Source organism: Misgurnus anguillicaudatus, chromosome 22, assembly GCF_027580225.2.
Source record: "Misgurnus anguillicaudatus chromosome 22, ASM2758022v2, whole genome shotgun sequence".
Classification (NCBI taxonomy): Eukaryota; Metazoa; Chordata; class Actinopteri; order Cypriniformes; family Cobitidae; genus Misgurnus; species Misgurnus anguillicaudatus.
Window position 1 is genome coordinate 32,417,655 of NC_073358.2, and position 21,181 is coordinate 32,438,835.

General features: G+C 39.8%; 1 protein-coding gene across 2 annotated transcripts in view; it reads left to right on the forward strand.

Annotated features, from left to right (window-relative positions):
- The window catches only part of pkn3 (protein kinase N3), a 26,400-nt gene continuing 5,219 nt past the window's right edge, over positions 1–21,181 (forward strand). Inside the window, exons 1-15 of one of the 2 annotated variants that reach the window (XM_055199442.2) lie at positions 1–296; positions 1,448–1,724; positions 6,104–6,258; positions 7,637–7,766; positions 8,040–8,191; positions 12,392–12,608; positions 14,014–14,196; positions 14,291–14,400; positions 15,341–15,484; positions 16,218–16,293; positions 17,843–18,011; positions 18,106–18,208; positions 18,294–18,367; positions 18,584–18,653; positions 18,740–18,831. In XM_055199442.2, coding sequence (XP_055055417.2) covers positions 276–296; positions 1,448–1,724; positions 6,104–6,258; positions 7,637–7,766; positions 8,040–8,191; positions 12,392–12,608; positions 14,014–14,196; positions 14,291–14,400; positions 15,341–15,484; positions 16,218–16,293; positions 17,843–18,011; positions 18,106–18,208; positions 18,294–18,367; positions 18,584–18,653; positions 18,740–18,831 — 1,973 coding nt within the window. In that variant the 5' untranslated portion in view covers positions 1–275. Of the gene's footprint in view, positions 297–1,447; positions 1,725–6,103; positions 6,259–6,825; positions 7,194–7,636; positions 7,767–8,039; positions 8,192–12,391; positions 12,609–14,013; positions 14,197–14,290; positions 14,401–15,340; positions 15,485–16,217; positions 16,294–17,842; positions 18,012–18,105; positions 18,209–18,293; positions 18,368–18,583; positions 18,654–18,739; positions 18,832–21,181 lie in introns of those variants that run through there. The other variant, XM_055199443.2, reaches the window with a different exon arrangement.

The window sequence follows — 21,181 nt, forward strand, 5'->3', positions numbered from 1 at the left end:
TGGGAAAACTTCCACAAAAACTACCGGTAACTCGAGAGCCGTCTCGCCACAGTCAGCCACTTGTTCCTTCCTCCATCTTTTGGCGTAACAGGAGAACATACATCGTTTGGCCCTCTTGAATGGTGTATTTGTCTGCGCTTTCAGATTCATCCGACATCTGGATATGTTTTCTAGGGTCACTCAATCGGGCGCCGCTTGAGCCAGAGCCGCGAGCGAGGATTCGGCTAACGTTAGTCAGAGCGTGTGCGGTTGATTCTGACGGGCAGTAGGGCACGATGTCGGGTGTGACGCTACAGGTATAAAACAAACACAATACATATGTTATACTCCGACTCAATTCATATAGTTAGGGAGGTTATTGGAAAACACATAAATTTATTGCTAATAGGTCTACTAATTTGTATTGATGTTTATTTTGATAAAACGGCCTGAATCTACTTTTGTTTACACTATTTTGGGTGAGACCAGTAGGCTTCAAATGTTCTTGTGTTTGTAACACGAATTTTAGCCACAAGACACAATCCAGTATATAAAAAATGTGTAATTTATAACACAGATTTATCTTTGTTTGGGTTTTTCTTGATGTGGAATTTATGGATTTTGTCTAAATTATTGAACTTCACTTTAAGGCATTCAGGTTAAACGAGTTTGACAGGGTTTGGTGGTTCTTGCTTCTCGTTAGATGTAGCTAAACTGATGTGTAACGTTTTCTTTTAAGAAAGGCATAAAGAAAGAGTCTAATCCTTTATATGTTTTGTGCTTTGTGGTAAACAATATTTGATGTCTGTTGCATGATGTGACAGGTGTTAATGACAGGCTCTTTGTTCTGTTTATTCAACCCTGATGATGGTAATATTTTTATGTATGTATTAGTGCAATTCCAACTGAAAATTTTTTCATGCTACTCTAAATAATAGGAACTACATAATTTATTGGATTTAAGTTTCAGGTGTTTTCATAATAATGTAATCGGAAATTTGTGAAACAGCGCCCTCTATGTATAGTAGATTAAAGATGAGGTATGGCTTTTGAAAAACATGGCTATAGTGTTTCACTGCTAAATGTCAAAGTGTATTTTCCTATTCTGATCTATCCTTGTCAAACCACTGTCATTGAATAATAACCAACCAGTTATTTGTATTTAAATTATTGGTGAAACTGCTCCAGTTGCTTTGCTCATTTCAGATTATATCATGCCTGCTCATTTAGATCTGTGCAAACATCATCATGTTCAAACTTTGCTGAAAGCATTGTTTATTTTACGGGACGAAATTAAAATATTGTAAAAAAAATTATTTACTTAACATTTATTGACACTGTATATATGTTCAAAAAGGCAGTTGCCATCAGAATTTTGCCAGCAAGATTTTTATGACCTGTTCATTTATTTTATTTCTTTCCCACATTGTAACTCTTTCTCAATGTCTCTGCACTTTAAACATCACAGAACAGATGTCTGCGGGGTCTGGCAGAAGGTGACCTCATGGACCCTGAGTTTCAGCAGCGTGTGGAAGATGCAATTGCCCTTCTCCGTCAAGAGATCCAGAGGGAGCTGAAGATCAAGGAGGCGGCTGAGCGACTACGCAGAGCGGTGACCAACCGCAAGAACGCAGCTGATGTTGATGATCAGCTTAGAGCTTCCAACCGCAAGCTTGAGCAGCTCCACTGGGAGCTCCAGGAACTGAATGCACGTGCTATGGCCACACAGAAAGAGACAGTGACAGGTGAGAGTTAAAGTGTTTTGAGATGCTTTTACATGATGTAAAGAAGATCATAGTATTAATTTTTGTTTTGATCATTGATATTGAACTTGGATTTATTTCATTTACGATGAAAGCAATAAAAGAACAAAAATAATCTAGGATTATTTAGGAAAAATAGGAGTGATTTAATGCTCCCTGTCTCTACGTAATTTTTTTAAATACAAAAAACTCTACATGGTTCCATACAAATAGCTACATCCCAGAAAATCAAGAAATTAGATATTTAAGATAATGTCAGTGTCTCTTCAGTAAGCAAACCAGTGGCAGCTGTGGCAAGGAACCAAAACTGCAAAAGGTGATGTGGTGGTGGATAAACCTTGGGAGATTCCAGGCTCAAACTGTGGGCCAGTTCTCTATTGGCTTTATAACAGGGATAACTTACGGCCCACCAATGACATTTCAAGGAACACCTTTCTAAACACAATTGTATCAATGCAGAATAACAGAAAAACGATGCATTGTGACATGACTTTCGCCTCACTAAAACCGCTAAAGCAGTAGGGCTGTGACGATTAATCGTGCAAATGCGCATTTTCTCAGTGAATGATTTTTAATGCATTACGGTGAAATGCCGCCACATCCAAAAGCCAGAAACTCCATTTGTGCCACAGAAGAAGTGCCATTACAAATGCTAGAGGTACATTTATATTGCTGTTCTTCAAATTGTTTCGAGGTATTTTCATGATAATAAAGAATATTTTGAATGAATTGTGAATTGTGTTTGACGAGTGTTGCTTTTTTAAATGCACATTATAAACGAGTCAAACGCATACTGATTTTAGATTGATAAGGACTTCCTACTGATCACAAGCTTTGCATGAAACACAGAATCGGATTTCACACATGTATTTTTATTGGGAAACGCGATGTATCATCACAGCCCTATAAAGCAGTGAGTCTGTGAGTTGCCCGCCAAAGCAAATTTTATTAATAGCCTGAATATTAATATTTATTTATAACATATTTTTTATATTAGCTTAGCTTCTTTTATGCATATTAACATTTTAAACAATGATAAAACCTATCAACAAAAAAAATCAAGTAAAATAAAAGTGGAAGATGTAAATGTGGACTTTTACAGTACATTCACACAGGGCGTAAGCGTTAACGCTTCTTATTCACTTTTAATGGGTGACGTCATGCGTTGCCGAACTGAATTGTGGATCTGTCGGCACTGCGTCAGTGCCGTTGCTCGCCTCAGAAGTTGAACATTTCTCAACTTTTCAAGCGGGAACACGTGCGTCAGCCAATCATATCTCCTTATGCAAATAACCTAGGCAGAGCCAGCTAATTACGTTTATGGAAGACTGGGGCTTGTGTTGCGGCCACTGTGATTGCCTGTTGGCCACGCTTCAGACAAGCCTTCCTTTAAGCATTAACGCTTTTGCCCTGTGTGAATGTACCGTTAGGCTTAGACTTTATCTTTAATACTCAAGGTTAATAGCTTTTGAGAAGTTACATCTTTAAAGGTAAAATATACAGCTGCAGGTAAAAATAAAGAGACCATTTCAAGACTGTTTTCAGTTTACGGTATCTAAATGTACTATTTATTGGTGTGTTTAAGTAAAAATTATCATTTTATTTCATTCTATCAACTATAAAAAAAATTCTGCCAAATTCCTAATAAAAAAGAATGTTTTTATTTGCATTTATTTATTAAAAATTGAAATAGGCAAAAAAATGGTCAAAATAACAAAAAAGATTTAGATTTTCAATAGGCTTACTCCAAAGAGAACAAGTTCAAATTGATTTTTAAAAACACAATGCTAATGGTTTAACATTTATTTTAGGAACAAAGTTCGAAAGTGAATATTTAATGGAATAACCCTGAATTTTAATCACATCTTTTTACATAACCTTTTATGCTCTCAGTCTTGTACACTGCTGTTGTGTTGGGTTGACTTTGTCACTCCTGAGGTTCGCTGTTGGAAGTCAACAGACACTAGACTGACATGATAACAATGACAATGTAGACATGATTATAAAAGGCAAAACTGAAGTGGTCTATAGATTTTTTTTTCAGTGGGTGTATTAAAATGATTTCTACTTGTTAAAATGCAGTGAATTAAATCCGTTTTTAAAATCTGTTTTTATTTGACACATAACAACTGATAGTATTTTGCACGTCAAAAAATTATGCGAAAGGGGGAACCTCGAGGCTCATAAAGTGATGGGGGATACATGTCAAAGAGTGGAGCTAAACTAAGGGAAAGTGACCTAAGGGTGAGGATTTTGATTCCTTTCAGTTTATGGGACTGTAGTCGCACAGTGAAGCACTGCGGCCCGCTATTGTAGATGCCGCCAATGTGTTTGACTTTTAAATGTGGCGCAATACGTGGGCGTGATGTTTGTGACACCTTCACATAGTGTTACTGTATCTGAATGAACATACACTCTATCTGACATGAAGTTATTGCTGTTGCGATATTCTAACATAAATAGGATTTTAGATCATGCATCTTGAATGAGCATTTTAAAATAATATAATTTCATAAGAAAAATCTGATGCAAATATAACAAGCTATATAAAAATAATTTGTCACTATTCTGCCACTGCCTACACGGCCCACCAGATGGCGTTCCGGGGACCATTGGTGGGCCGTGGCCCAACTGTTGAGAATTACTGCTTTATAAGATTCTGTCTTATAGGGTGTGTACACCAAGACGTTTATGTTGGTATATGTTTTCTTTTTTTTTCAATTGAAGTGCAGCGCTTTTCGAGTTGTAAAATGTTCAACTTTGGGTGAAACGCTCAACTCGTCAGTGTCACTGACATTGCCATCCAATCACAGTGGAGGATGGGCGGGACAAATATCACAACAACCAACTTGCTGATTGTTCAACGACTGATAAACAAAGCATAATTATCATAGCAACCAAAGCGCTTAACTGAAAATTTTAAACAGCCCAAAGTCATCAACCGTCTGCCGTTTTCAGCCTCGTTTAAACCAAGGGGCAACCTTCCAATTTCTATCGTAAAGCCAACATGGAAGTGATTTAAGGGGGTCGCACACCAGACGCGCCGCGTCGAGTCACGTCTAGGACAACTCGGAGGTATTGCACACCGGAAGTGCACATTAAATAGTGTGAGCTTAGTCACATAGCGTCTAATTCAAAATGCAAAAAATACGTTAGCAGCCAATGTTAATCGCTAGCGGTTTGGGACAAATGTGATGTTATTTAATGTTAAACTATGTGAGTGGCGCTCTGTGGCGTAACGGGAATTTGCGCAACTTTCTGAGTTGTAGCTGGGCGCCACAGACAGGTGTGCGTACACTCATAGAAAACAATATTTTCTATTTTTTTTAGAACAGCGCGGCGCTAAGCTGCGTGTATAGTGTGCGACCTCCTATAAACTGCTAAACATCATTTGGCCGCTAGAGGCTGGCTCCAAAAGGGAGGCAATTCCTAAACACCCCCATCTTAAAATGGCCAACTTTACAGCAGAATTAAATGTGTTTACAGCCTTGGTCTATAAAGCATATTTTGTCCTTCATGACAACTGTGAGGGGGTAAATTATTATGTAACTCATCCGTTAGAATTATATTAAGCCTTAAAGTTCTGCATAATTAAGGGCGTGGCCACTTGAGTGACGGGTGAACTGCCACTCCTGTCTCTACTGTCGAGCAAGGTGGGTGTGGTTTCACCAACCAGCCACCTCAGCTTCACCCACATCCCACCTCTTTACCCATTTTCGGTTATTCGCGAGTGATGCGATGCCAAGATGGCGAGGACAGGCCCCGTCAACTATTGACTTCAAAATAGCTCTTCACAAACCTTTGGGTAACGTCACAGACACTACGTCTATATTTTTAACTCTTTCCCCACTATTGACGAGTTATCTCGTCAATCCGCAATACGGATTATGTCTGTCTAAGTTTTGAGGATCACTCTGCATCTGATCTCTATCAAAAGTCCTTTACAAAAATGAAATTATCTCAGCTTTTTGCTCAAAATTTGGTGTTTTTAAAGAAACTTACCATATTTGAGAGATGATAAAAAGAGAACTAATGAAGGTGGGATGATACGTTTTTTTTTTTTTTTTTGATAGCAGAGGGTCTGTTCTTTTATTTACTATTGTATGTTTATATATTTAAAGAAGAGCATTTTCTGGGAGGCATTAAACTTTTGTGAAAATCATGAAAAATGCTGGCGGGGAAAAAGGTAAAGTCTATGATTTGGTGTACACGCCCCTTTAGCTTATTTTATTGTGCAAATAAAGTGTTTTTAGCTATTAATTAAAATTTTTTGTACTAGCTCGGTTTGCAGAGTCTCCCTGTACATACAAAATTAGTTCCTCCTTGAATCATTTGCTATTTTGTTGTTCTTGCTTTCTTAGATGATGCCACCTCTCCAGACCCCTGCCACTGGGAAGAGGTCACATCACCCTTAGGCAGCCGTGTCCGCACCTTGAAAAAACAGCTTACTATGGAGCTCAAAGTGAAACAAGGAGCTGAAAACATTATCCAGACTTATGCCAGCAGTTCTGTCAAGGTAAGGAGCTCCACCATGACCCCTCTTTTATTAACTTGTGCATATTAGAGTTGATTAATGCATCTTCCTCTGTGGGGTTCTTTTAAAATCGGTTTGGGTTGCTGCCAAAAGCCTATCAGGAATAATAAGAGACTAGCACGTCCACAAAAAGGTCCCAAGTCTCCACCTTCTCCTCCACCCCCCTTCCTTTGCGCGACTACGATCCTTTATATCCCTTTTAGAGTAATGGTCCATGACCTCTAGCAAGCTGTGATTGCATTTGCTACTTATTCTCCGAGCCTGTTCATTTCTGTCATTCAGTGTATTGATAATGCTGCTGTGTCTGACTGAGAACACTGTGTGCTGGCAGCTCCGTGATTTATGTCTGTGTCAGATTCACAAGCAGACAAATGCACTCAGGCATCACCTCTTTTGAATGTGTGGTTTAAAGAAGAGGAAGCGCTTGCTGATACTGATTCGGTTTCTCCTGTCCTGGGCTTGGCGACAGCCGCTGCCCATGTGACTTTGCATTAACCAATGCAGTAGCATTCAGGTTTGGGCCGGCCAGGCAGGGCAAAACAGAGGCAGCAGCAGTTACATAGATAGTAGCTAACTCGTGTGGAAGGAGTATCGTAAACACAGTAGATAAGGATTCAGTGTGAGAGCGGGAGAGGAGCGACGAGTGGAATGCAAGGACAGCAGGACAATAAAAATGAGGAATGGAACGACTTCTCGGATGCTGATCCCAGATCAGGATGAAATGTCGAGCTCCGTATTTGCGTTATGGGAACCATACAGCATGTGCAGATCTGAACATGGTGAAAAAAATGCATCAGGGGAAACATCTGATGGGGGTCAAGGAGAAACAAGGGGATGCCATACAGCCATCTGAAAGTTCACGAAACATGACGGATGAGCTCTTAAGCTGCTTTGAGAGGGGGAGAGCACTATGGACGGTACAGTTTCTTTCTTTTTCTCCCGAACGGCCCTTTTGTGCAGGGCTCAGGCCATACGTTTGCAGCATTGTTTACATCTGAAGTCTCTGCGAGAGCCTGTGTTGGGATGGGGAGCATCTCTCTCTCATTTGCATAATATTATGCTCTGTTGTGACTCGAGTGTTATTGCTCGTAAACTGCATAGTCTGCATTTTGTGTGTTTGTATGGTTGGGTGTGGTTACACCTGGTTAGTTTTTATGTACAGTAGGAGATTAAGCCTAATAAACACTGATCAATTTTTGGCCTGTTGGTCTTCATAGGAGTTACTTTTATTTGGGGGGAGTTTGGCTTTTTCTAGCATTAACATTTGTTTCTGATGCTATGCTTTTTCGGTTTTTGCCCTGTGTGCAAAAGGTACAGTCTCACTATCTCTTCAACACCTCTGTTTGTTTTCGCTCCCCAGGATCGGAAGATGCTGTCCACAGCCCAGCAGATGCTGCAGGATAGCAAGACAAAAATCGAGCTGCTCCGCATGCAAATTGTCAAAGTCACCCAGGCCAGAGAAGGAGAGCGAGAGACCGCACAGCCAGAGGGTGAGCAAGCAATTTTAACCTCCTGGGAGGAAGATTGTATAACAGTCATGATGATTATGAAAATCTTTACAGCGAAACCTTTACAATTATCAAACAATTGCCCCTTAAAAAAAGCATAAAATCTTAAGTGAGAGTCACAAGATAAAGAGATTCCCAAATTGGCATTTGTTAGGGTGTCCCAAAGTGGTATGAGGGGTGCAGGGATGTAGTATTCATACATTTAGGAGTTTGTTACTGCTAGCATGTAGACTTCATGGATTTGTTTTTGTGCAGGTCGCCCCTCTGAGACAATAAGTCCACTGGAGCTGCGGCTGGAGGAGCTCAGGCATCATCTGAGGATCGAGGCAGCTGTGGCTGAAGGTGCAAAAAATGTGGTCAAGCAGCTCGGTGTACGCAAAGTGCAGGACCGGCGTGCCCTTGGAGAAGTAAGTCTTTGCATGTGTCTGATGTTAAAGCTATTCAGGAACAAAGAGCCAGGCATGAAACACATTGAGTGCGTTTATATGCACAGAATAAGCGGATAACTATCAAAAATCTGCTTAGTATAGAAAACGGTTTTCATGTGTTTGCATGCAAATCAATAAACCGGCCATGCAGACAACTGCGTTTACATGGGACTGGAGATTTGTCAAGTTTCTCGCAGGTAGTGAAGTCACCGCCCATAGTACATAATAGTCGTTCAAAAAGTCGACAGCATATCTGTCTTAAGCTATACTGTTGTATCTCTTCTCATGTCTGCAGAACCTGTGACATTTATCTTTTACACGTGGAAACATGTAATTGCGCACATGAAGAAAACCGCGAGAAATCCGGTTAAGGTGATGCCACACGAAATCGGGGTAATGAGCAAAAAACTATCTGTGACAATCAGTTTTTGCTTACGCCGTTTATGAAAAGAAAACCATTTTACGCTTTTACATGATCCCACATATTATCAGTTTATTTAGCATAGTCGGCGTAGGACTATGCATGTAAACGCACTCACTAATCGTGGGTTCACACCAGCCGGGTTTGAGGCGTCAAAATTGCGTCTACCACGTTTAGTTTGCAGCTTGAACATTTTGAGTTTACTCGCTTCATTCGCACGTGAATGCCGCGTCTGAAATTCTAGTCATCGAGGCTTTCATGCGGAAATTCGCGTCATGGGAGGGGCTTCTGCAACTTTGCTCGCTTTCTGTAATCACGTCACTACTAGAGCAAGCTCCTGATTGGTTAACGCAGCCCGTTTTTCCACCAAAGTTCAAACTTTTTAACTCGCGCATTTGCCGCGCAATGGTCAATTCGCGACATTCACGCTAACGAGGCGGAATCGCGTCTACCGTGCCACCATTAACGCCTCATTGATGCCGCGTCTTCACATTGACTTAACATTGAAATCACTCGCGCTTCACGCCTCTACCGCAGCTGGTCTGAACCAGCATAAGAGGAAAGTGTTGGGATGGTAAGGGAGCATGTACACCAAAGTGCTTAAACGTGACTGAAAACGCCAGATGGATGCCAACTCTTGCCAGCGCTTTTTCAGCTAAGCGCTTTGGTTGCTATGATACTTCTGCTTTGTTTATCAGATGTTAAACGATGCGCCAGTTGGTTGTTGTGATATTTGTCCCACCCCTCCTACACTGTGATAGGACGGCCAAGTGACATTGACAAGACCCACTAGCTGCTGGTGTTTTTAAAAAGTGCAGTGGCCTTCCATTTGAAACAATTTAAACATACGCCGGCCGCCGCCGTAAATGCCTTGGTGTGCATGCCCCCTTAGATTCAGTGGAAAGTTTATTAAAAGATGTCTGGTTGACACAATGGAGTGATTTTCTTGCTGTTGATTTACAGTCCTGATCAGACTGTTGGGGCTTATTTTGCAATAACAACCGCCTGGCTATTATCCCACTTATTACTCGTCTATTTACCTCATAAGTAAGATAAGGAACAATAAATATTGATTTGAAGATCTTCTGCCAGGAAAACCCTTTCGGTTTACTTTTCGGTTTACTTTCGGTTTTAAGATAAGACATAATACATGAACACACAATTTGGTTTAACATTTATAAATATAATGTCATATATGTTTTTAAGAGACATATTTATATTTAATTGTTGTGTAATATTAAACTGTACCTGTCAAAATGATTTTTTGGGTAATAACAAACGACTGGCCGATCAGAATCAAGCATTCCAACAAACCATTTAATAAATATAGAAAAAAATTAGATAAAATGTATATATAATCACAGTTTGTTGCTCTTGAAGAAGCTGTTTACATGTCTGCTATTATTCTCAATACAGTAGTATCTAAAAACTTTCTAAAAATTGAGACTTTATAAGGCTTGTTGAGGGGATAAGCCTTGTCCCATTAGATATCCAGATACCAGGGTTCCCACAGGTTCTTAAAATCCTTGAAAGTTTGTGAATCTGGGGGAAAAAATTCAAGGCCCTGGGAAGTTTTTGAAAATATTCATACAGAGATGCAGGTCATTGGAGGTGCTTGAATCTATTTTATGCAATATAATTTATATCTATTTATATAATTCCCTGTGTAGTGTAGGATAATATCATAAAAATTCTAGTCTTTTTAAGCACACGTGCTAAACTGTTCGCTTTTCGCTTATGTCTAATGTATGCGAATGTTGATTCATACCAAAATTCATACCTTTTTTGCATAGTTGTGTTTGACACATGAAAACGTCTCAGATTACGTATGTAACTGTTGTTCCCTGAGAAGGGAACAAGGTGCTGCGTCTCTCTTGCCATACTTCCTGCGTCCCTTTAACGCCGTCTTTGGCAATATAGCGATATGCTTCCTGGCTCCCGCGTCACCCTGTCTTTTTCGTTAAGCCTCACCATTGGTTGAATTTGCTATACACATTCCGACACACTTAACCCTGGAAGCCCCAAAAAGTGTCACCGCAGTGACGCAGCGCGAGTTCCCTCGAAAGGGAACTGTAACAATATATCTTAAAAGGTAACACAGTGTGTCCCCACATTTAGTCCTTGAATTTGAGGGTATTGGACCTGGAAAGTCTTTGAAAGGTCTTTGAATTTGAAGTTAACTAAGGTGTGGGAACCCTGAGATATACAAAACACTTGATGTTGACAGGTGAAACATGTCCTGATTGGCTGATGATCTGATCTGCTTGAATCGCAGTTATTGCGTATTAATGCCAAGCGTAAACACAGTGTTTCTTGTTCTTTATACTTGTATGTAAATGACTCCTGTTCTGCTTAACCTCTTGAAATATGAGATCATTAATATGCTGTAAGGGTTTGCTGCAAGCTAAATGTGCTCAGCTCAACTGTGATATTATGCTTTATTTAGTCAGATCAGAACGTTGCTTATCTCTTAAAATTGGCATTTTTAGAGACTAGTTGCAAGAATCTCAAAAATAAACGGTTGATGAACTTTGAATTGATTATATTTTTTGGAGGATGTTGATTTAATCTTGAAACAGAGAGAGAGAGAGAGAGAGAGAGGGAATGTTTAACCTTGAGGCAACAAATTTGACACAAAGATTCAAGGATGGAATGATAATAGGGTGCAGTGAGATTTTGCATTTGGGCATCTGGTCAAAACCATCTTCTGTAAACAAAAAATGGAAAGAGGAAGAAGTACCAACATTGTCTGGCAAGCCGATTTAAAGTTTAAGTGTCCTTGTGGTGAGGTGAGCTAATCTCAAGTTAATCTTGTCAGTAAAACCGCATAATAAAAGCAATTCATCATGCCCCAATTCCAAAGTTAATTGATTTAAAATTTTGTTTATTGGTTCATTTATTTAGAATTCAAATATGAGGCTTTATGGTCCAATTTAAAAGTACCTTTGCGATATAAAAATGGCTGTTTAAAATAAATTGAAAATCAATATTACTTCTTGATTAATGCAGTGGACTGTTTGAATTCTAGACAATGCATGCGGTGGCTATTGTAATGGGGTTTTAATCATTTACATTTATGCATTAAGTAGACACAGTAAACAGTATATAAATATGTTGAGAATTTTCCCCATATTCTAATAGACAACCTGCTGATGACATGACCTCACTAATTTCCATTAGGCATGGGCCGGTTTCAAGGTATACAGAGGTTTTAAACAGTCAAGGTTTCAAAACCACTAAAATGTTCTGTGATACGTCTCTAAGGTATGAGCTATGTTTATACAAAATTCATTAAATCATGTGATTGATTTGATGTTTACATTTGATATACATTACAAAAATATTATATATTTTTTGAAAGCATATTATAATTTAAATGCTTTATTTTTACCTGGCATTTGAAAATAACAGATTTTAGTGTTGCAATGGAAATACCGCAACATTGTGAAACCGTGGTATTTTTGCTAAAGGTTATCGTACCGTCAGAATCTTATACCAGCCCATGCCTATTGCAGACATTCTTAAGACTTGCCCACGTGTACCAGAGTGCCGAAATTAGTAGGGCTGTGTATCGGCAAGAATCTCACAATAACATATTGCACCATATCGTGTAATACATTGCAGCGCTTTTCATTTCATAATCTATGTTGTGCATTAGAAATGTGATAGGAGCGATAAGTTCATGCCCGCTTTGGGTATAAATAAAAAGAATGAATGGCAAGGCTGAACGTTTTGTGTTCATCTCTTTCTGTGTTCAGGCTCAGGCCCGTTTGCAGGAGTCTTCTCAGAAACTGGACCTGTTGCGTTTGTCCCTGGAGCAAAGGCTCGGAGAACTTCCAAATGACCATCCCAAAAGAGCCGCCATCAAAGAGGAGCTGACAGTGGGGTCCTCACCTGTCGTAGGCCTGCAGAGAGATCGCCTGCGTTCTTCGTCTTCGGCATCTTCTTCGCTCTTTAAACCAGCCAGCCTAACCGGTATTAATGCAAATGAAATAATTATAATCGCAAGTTAGCAAGAAGGTTTTATTGTTGAGATCTCTTGATTGCTAGGAAGTCTCAATAGAAATTTTGTTTAGAATTAAAAGTGCAGTAAGGCCTTCCGGTATCTCTCGTGAAGCTAGTCTCGCGTGTGTTTTTCGCTGCTTTTTCTGGACAAAGCCCGCCCACGAGCTGTTTGACGACATGTCAAACAACCAATCACAGTTTGTTTCGTCTAGCGTCACGTTTTGGACTCCCCACAATAACGAGCCAGCTGGCAACAAGTCAGTTATTGAAATAACCAGCCGCAATCGAATAGCATCTAAATAAACAACATTACTCACCATAGAACAACTTGTGCACTTCATCAACAGCTACACCATTGAGACGCTCCCGTTAAACGTCTGTTTGAAGCATATCTCTCCATTTTTTAACAAACACAAGCAATTCAGGAGAATCGAACTTTTTTACTCCACTAACTGCCTGAAGCAAAACTCTTGGACGTCTTTTAGAGAGTCTATGCCGCGAACTTTGCATATTTTTGAGAATCCAATGTTTAGCTGATCATGATAACTGGTCATTATTATCCACGTGAACACGACTGATTCTCTTCCTCAATGAAACGTCAGAGCTTTGTTTTACAGGGACCGAAACTAATCGCGACACTCGCATCTCCTGGAAATCCTGTTTATTTCAACCAATCAAAGACGACTTTGACATTCTCACAGGGTTTCCAGAAAAGTGTACGAAAAACAACAGACGTTCAGCCAACAGTCTGTGGGCGTGACGTCTGAGGCTGAGAGACTATCGTGAAGCCAACACGGAAGTGACTTAAACTGCAATTTATCGACTGGCCGCTAGAGACTGGCTTTTAAAGGGAGTCAATCCCATAGACCCCCATGTTAAAATGCCCAACTTTAAAATTTTGCCCTTCATGATGACAACTGTGAGGCGTTGAAACTTTTTGTAACTCATTTAAATTATATTAAGCCGGCATAATTAAGGGCGTGACCACTTGAGTGACAGGTGAATTGCCGCTGCTGTCACTTAGCGTTGAGCTAGGCAGGTGTGGTTTTAGCAGCCAGGCACCTCTGGTCCACCCAGGTCCCGCCTCTTTGCCCATTTTTGGTTATCTGCGAGTGATGCACGGTGACGTGCTGCCTAGATAGCGACGGCAAGCTCTGCCTACTTTGGGCTTCAGAAATGCTCTTCACAAACCTACGGGTGACATCACAAACACTGCGTCCATATTTTTTATAGTCATATCGCATTAATTACTTGTATTACTCTAACTGCTTGTGTGCGTAGTGCATGTACCTGTAGATTTAACTACTGTATGTGAATGTTGTCTTCATGTTTATGAATCTCAGCTAGATTGTGTATGACCCATGTGTTTACACAGGGCGACTGGAGGTAAGACTGATGGGTTGTCAAGACCTGCTGGAGGTAGTTCCGGGTCGCTGTCGGGTGAGCGGTGTGTCCTCCGCCCCTGGGAGCCCCGTTGAGTCCAAATCACTGAGGATGAGGACCGGCCTCTCCACCCGCAGCACCAATGGCAAGACTACAAAGACCGATGAGATTTCTTGTAAGTCATTCAGTAGCAGCTAAGTCAAATATAATGAATATTGAACACTTAATGCGTTTTCAAATGATCCTTGATAAAATTCTTTTTCCATCAGCTGAGATCAGCGCTGTATTAAAAGTGGATAACAAAATAGTCGGTCGCACTCACTGGCGGCTGCTGAGTAAGGATGCCTGGGATCAGACCTTCAGCATTGAACTCGAGCGGGTCAGTGGCCATTGCATATTTCATAGACCTATTTCTTCAATTAAGGTTTTGAACTCTAACCAGAAGCTCGCGCTATTGAATGTTCGAGCTGAAGATCTAAGAGCTTTTAAAACGTATAATTTATAGCTGTCAGTCAACCGATCCAGGCAACCACATCTGTTTGACAGAAAGTGCCTGTGATGGCCATTGCCTAAAGGCTTTTCCCCACCTTCATTAACACGGCTTTACTCCCCAGAGCACAATCAGCCGCCTCCAGGGTAATCCACATCTAAATCCCTTAACATTAATGTAATCTTTTGCTCACCCCTTGGGCATGTGGCCTGAATACTGGCCAATTCAGTCTCTGTCTCACTTATAGCAGATTCAATTGGACCAGCACAGAATGATGACTTTATTATTGAGCATTTGCTGCAGTTTTGCTTTCAGACATTGTGCTTCACGTGTTCAATAGGGAAGCATTTACTGTTGGTGTCTGTCTGTCGTCATGAACTTTTCTATAGCGCTTTTCACATTACAGATAATGCATGTTTCCACATTACAATTTACTGTTATCAGAAGCGACTGTGTCAAACATATTCCATCGGGATCAATTAAGTACTTATATATTTCTAAATTGTGGAAACATGCAGTTCTAAGATAATACAAATCATGCAGTTATAAGCTAACATCATTTGAGCAGATCATTGAGCATGTTAAAACAATTGTGATCATAACAATATACAGAAAATTTGGCAGTTTTGTATGTTTATTCAGAATTGGTGTCATCTGAAGTTCTTGCAGGGACTGGTGTCATCTCTTCACAGGCCATCTGAAATGTAATATAACTGCCTTTTATTAATAGCTATCTACAGTCATGAAATGCTAGCACCTGAGATGTTTTTTAACTAAGTATATGTCACAATGTATAGACCCCTCCTTACATAAACTTTTACCTCCGCAGTCTCGAGAGCTGGAGATTGCCGTGTACTGGCGAGACTGGAGATCGCTCTGTGCCGTGAAGTTCCTGCGTTTAGAAGATTTCCTAGACAACCAGAGGCACGGCATGTGCCTTTACCTAGAGCCACAGGGCACTCTGTTCACAGAGGTGAGAAAACCTCGCAACACCTTGATCCTTGTGTCAAAGCATGTGTTAAATGTGTAAAGTGGGTTTTTAGTGGCATGTAGTGGTGAGATTGCGGTTTGCAACCAACTTCAATTTCAAAACGCAAAGAGAAGCTATGGTAGCCGTCACAGGACATATCGTCATTTGAGACAACGTAGAGACGAAACTGTAGAACAGTTTTTTTATAGTTATTTTTTTGGGCCATTTTGCCTTTATTGATAGACAGTAGTTTTGAAAAATGACAGGAGAGTAGAGGGTGGAGAGAGGGGTATGGGATCGGCAAAGGACCTCGAGCCGGGATCCGAACCTGGGTCGCCGGAAGTGTGTGTGCACCATATGTCGGAGCGCTGCCCACTACACCATCGGCTCCGACTGTAGAACAGTTTTTGCTGCTGTAGAAATATGAAGCCGACTTCCATGTAAGGTGACACGCGGTGATAAAAAGAGGTAGATAATAACGGCTCATTCTAAGGTAATATAATATAAATAACAATATAAATGTAGTTCATTAAGTATAGTCTTTATACACCACTGATAATATAGTTATGTATATTATATTGCATTTCTGTCAAAAGATCCTTCTAAAAGTCCCACATTGCACCTTTAACACAGAGTCTACAAAATGTTGCTTTGGATTGTGCTTATTGGAGGAACTTGTGAAATTGATGCTATGTAATAAATGTAGTCCGCTGTTTAAAGTGCTATTTAATTACAGGTGAAATTCATGAACCCTGTCATCGAGCGTCATCCGAAACTACAGAGACAGAAACGGATTTTTCCTAAGGAGAAAGGTGCGCATTTCTTTTGTGTTCTTATAAAGAGTTTGTAGGAGTGATGTGACTCATATTTATGAGTAATACCATATTGTCCCAAATATAAGATGACATCTCCCCCCTTCAAAGTGTACCTTTTGGAAAAATGCTTTTTGAAGACCAACTCTTGTCTTTTATAAAGAAAATGCTTTAATTTTAAAATACTTTTCATAAAGCAGACTGGTCCCTATAGAATTATCACGTTCTTCAATATTTTTCATATGGGGTACCATACCTAAACTGCAGTCCATCTGGATTTAATAAGTTAGCCTAGGCTGTCCATCTCAATGTGAAAAAACACATAACCTGTTTCAGGGTTCCCACGGGTCCTTGAAATTCTTGAAAGTTTGTGAATCTGGGGGGGGGGGGGGGGGGTTAAGGCCCTGGGAAGTTTTTTGAAAATATACATACATGAATACAGGTTATTGAAAGTGCTTGAATCTATTTTATGCAAGGTGTACGGTATGAAAAAAAAAAAAAAGTATATTATTCTCTGTGTAATGTAGGATAATATCATAAAAATTCTAGACTTTTTAAGCTAAACTGTTCGCTTTAAATGCTTATATCTTCTGTATGCGAATGTTGATTCATACCAAAATGCTTTTTTGCATATTTGTGTTTGACAAATGAAAACGTCTCGCACAACAGTATTTAACTGTTGTTCCCTGAGAAGGAAACGAGACGCTGCGTCTCCCTTGCCATACTTCCTGCGTCCCTGTAATGCCGTCTTTGGCAATATTTCAGATAGCGATATACTTCCTGGCTCCTGCGTCACCCTATCTTTGCCATTAAGCCTCACCATTGGTTGAATTTGATGTACGCATTCAGACGCACTTACCCCTGGAGACGTCCCCAAAGTGTCACTGCAGTGACGCAGCGCGAGTTCCCTCGAAAGGGAACTGTAACAATGTATCTTAAAAGGTAACAAAAGTTAAAAATCTTAAAAGTTGCGATTTTTCTAGGCAGATAAGGCTAGGAACTATACTCTTATTCTGGCGTAATGCTCATGGACTTTGCTGCTGTAACATGGCTGCAGCAGGCGTAGTGATATTAAGCAATGCCTGAAAATAGTTCCCTGCTATTGAAAAGAACCACGGGGACTATTTTCAGGCGCTGCGTAATATCATTGCGCCTGCTGCAGCTACGCTACATCAGCAAAGTCCATGATTATTACGCCAGAATGAGAGTATAGTTTCTAGCCATATCTGCCTAGAAAATCGCAACTTTTAATTTTCTGTCGGTCTTGGTATATTTAAAAAGTTTTTTTCTTCGAAAAAAGATTCTCTATTTTTGAGCGCGATGCCAATGGTCCAATCAGATTCAATGGATTATGCCAAGCCATGCCAAAAGTACCAGCGCCAGACCCGGAGATCAGCCGAATGGATTCCAAAACTGCAAAAATCAAATGTTCAACTCCAGGGGAGCTGGAAAATGAGCATATTTTCAAAAAAAGTGGAGTGTCCATTTAAAACCAGATTCAGACACTATGGTGTTACAAGTAATGTTAATAATGCATTGTTGTTTCCAGGGAAGAATTTCTTGCGGGCGGCTCAGATGAATATGAACTTTGCCACGTGGGGACGTTTGATGATGAGCGTGCTGCCCCCCTGCAACAGCACTGTTGCCGCCTTGAGCCCCCCGTTGCCTGGCACTGAGCCCATGTCCCCTCCAAGTGTATCCACACCCCTATCTTCTGGGTGAGACATATGCTCACTTTTGGTGCAGCAGTACAAGCCTCATAATTACTGTCTCAAATATAAGTGAATGTATGTGTTGTTGCTGTTGTCACAGAGATTCAGCAGTTGTTAAACTCAACTTCAGTGAGGAGCGCCCCGCCAAGCCCCCACGCCTCCACTTGGCAAATACTCCCACGACAGATGCCTCACTTTCTGTGGTACAGATATGTCTTACATGGGTAGTTTTCTGTCCATTTGATAGAGCTTAATGTGCTATGATGTTTTTCTGGACTTGTTTCCCAGACTCCAGCCAGAGAGAATTATTATGAGGATCACCAAGTTTTCAAAGGCAGGCCTGCGTCCCAGCCTGCACCTCAGTAAGTGCTAGTGGTACTAAACATTTATTGGTCATTTATTATCGCTTATAGTTTTGAGTTTGTGATGATCTTGTGTATGTATGTATATGTATGTATGTATCAGCACATACATCAATACTAAGTCAAAAACACATTATTTGTCAATAGTAATTTATGACCCTCTCTTCTAGTCAATCTTTTTGATACTGTCTGTTCTGTATATATCCTGTTTCACAGGAGGAAAAGGGGGATGCAGATGGAGGATTTTAATTGCCTTTCCGTTTTAGGAAGAGGGCACTTTGGAAAGGTAAGACTGTATTCATCCTTCTCCACTGTAATCAGATTCTGTATATTGTGCGATTGTCTCAATGTCATTGCTTTCTCTCATATAAGGTCCTACTGGCTGAGTTCAAGCGGACAGGGAGACTGTATGCCATTAAAGCCTTGAAGAAAGGGGATGTGGTGACCCGGGATGAAGTGGACAGGTGATTTTTGCATTACAATAGCTATGTTTTCATCCTAAGTTGCATATTTAACTTAAGCCATTACTGGAATATCACATTAAAAAATTGCGAATGAAAAATATGTTTCCATCCAGTGAGCTGAACAGAGCAAAATCATCGCTTTCTGATAAACTGGTGCTAAATATCTAAGAAAACCGTAAAAAGACAATGTATTGAATAGGGGTGACCCCGAATAGTAAGATTCGATGCATCGATAGGAGAAGCCTGATTACAAATCTCACAGTCGAATCGTCGCAGATGTGTTATGAAATGAGGATCATTCAATTTTGGCCTTATATAGGTGCACACATTATCTGATTTCACATTTAACAGCTTTCTCCCAATATATTAATATACAGCATATTATTATAATGCTGCAAATAATATGTGAAGGAGCAGCTTTCAATAAATATTTTTAAAATGCGTTAATAAATCCAACAACCCCTGTGACGGGGCTACAGGTCCATAATGTTAATAAACCACTGCCTCGTTGTTTCTACATTTAAAAGACAAAGCTGGCAAATCTGGCAATACTTTCGTTTTTTTATGAATTTCTTTATTTTATTTATAAATCCCTCTGGGTTATCTGATTTATCTATTTGGCTTGTGTTTTGTTTCCGTGCACTTGAGGCATTTTGCACATTTGTTCTGCACTTTGTTACTTCTGACCTTATTTTATTAAAAAAATGTATTTATTATAAACGTAAATTCTGATCTAATTTAAGTCTGTACATTTTGGATTGTTTTTCGTTCTATTGATGTTGCGCTATTGCGTTCTGGCGATGTTTGCGCATGCAATTTAGCCGAACGCGCTAGGTGATCTGCATCTCATATTTAGGAGTTCATCAAACTAAACATTAAAAAACTGATGTTTTTCGATAGGTATAAGTTTTAAAATGTATTTAAAACAGAGTGGTTATCTTGTCAAAAGTTAAACTACAAAACAGGTAAGCTGTTTTTTTTTATTTCAGTGATGACATGGAAAATATCTGCACCAAACCTATATTTATGCCTGACACGACTGTGTTTCTTGCGATTTAATATTATGGTCAGGGTTCACTTTCAAATGATAGAAAAGAGACAGTAATATCATCAGGTCTTTCTGTATCTAAAGTGAATACAGAGATGATCAAAGTCAAAGCAAGCAAGCAGGTATTTCTGTGCTAAACAATAACGAGTAGTGTCTATAAAATCATTAATTTCAGTGTTTTTCTTGTTATAAATTAAAGTTTAATGAATTGTATATAAAGCTTAGTTTTTATCATTTACAGTAACGGTCACAAATTATTTGTCACTTGTCTTTTTTTTTTGGTCATGGCTTTGACGCGCTAAATCTCCAAATTAAATAAAAACACTAAATTGTAGCCGGGGTTTCCAAGGCAGGATCACCTTTGTTATTTTTGTTAGGTTTAGGTATCAAAATGTTTTTTTGTGTGATGTTCTGTAGATCGTGGTTTAAAATGTTATGAGGAATAATTAAACAAATGTTGCCTTACATTTTACCTTAAAAAAATATAATTTTTTAATATATATATGCATCGTCAGTTTTGTCTTTATTCATCACTTGAAAGACAGTTTTGGTCACTTTATCAGAAAGTTGTTTATGTGTGCTGCTTGTGAAAGAAAATAAAAGTTACCAATTTGTACCTGGTCTGACCCCCTCCCAACCCATGCACACACACATAGATGTTTCGACTATCGGTCAACTATGGAAAGATTCGACAATTCTGATTCGAATATGTAAATCCTTAGTCGAGGACACCCCTAGTATTGAACCATTTGCGTGAATAATCACCTCAGAGCGTGCAGCCGGAGACGAAACACTAAAAGCGACACCTTTTATCCAGTCCCTCCAGAAAAACGGCATTATGCGATTGCATGATTCAATGCATAATCAGCCAAAGTCTGCATATTTACACGGGGGCTGTATTTTTTCAAATAGGCAGCACTTTTGCCACATAAACTGCAGATTTATGCATGCAAAATATGCGGGGCTTGCATGATTTCATAATCCCCGCATTTTCGTAGCAAAAAGTCATATCTATCTTAGCAGAAAGTTGAAAAATGTTGCATTTACTTCACACAAGTGAAGCCATATCCCGTTGCCATGGGAACGTTATGAAGTGACGTAATTACACGTGACATGAACAGGTTTATGCAAGCTCCCGCCGTTTATGCAAGCTCCCGCCGTTTATGCAAGCTCCCGCCGTTTATGCAAGTTCCCGCCGTTTATGCAAGTTCCCGCCGTTTTTGCACGCAAAGTCACATGACTTTTTTGATGCGCGTCTAGGGATTTATTTGGTTAAAGTGTTTGCATCGTAGTTTATGCGGA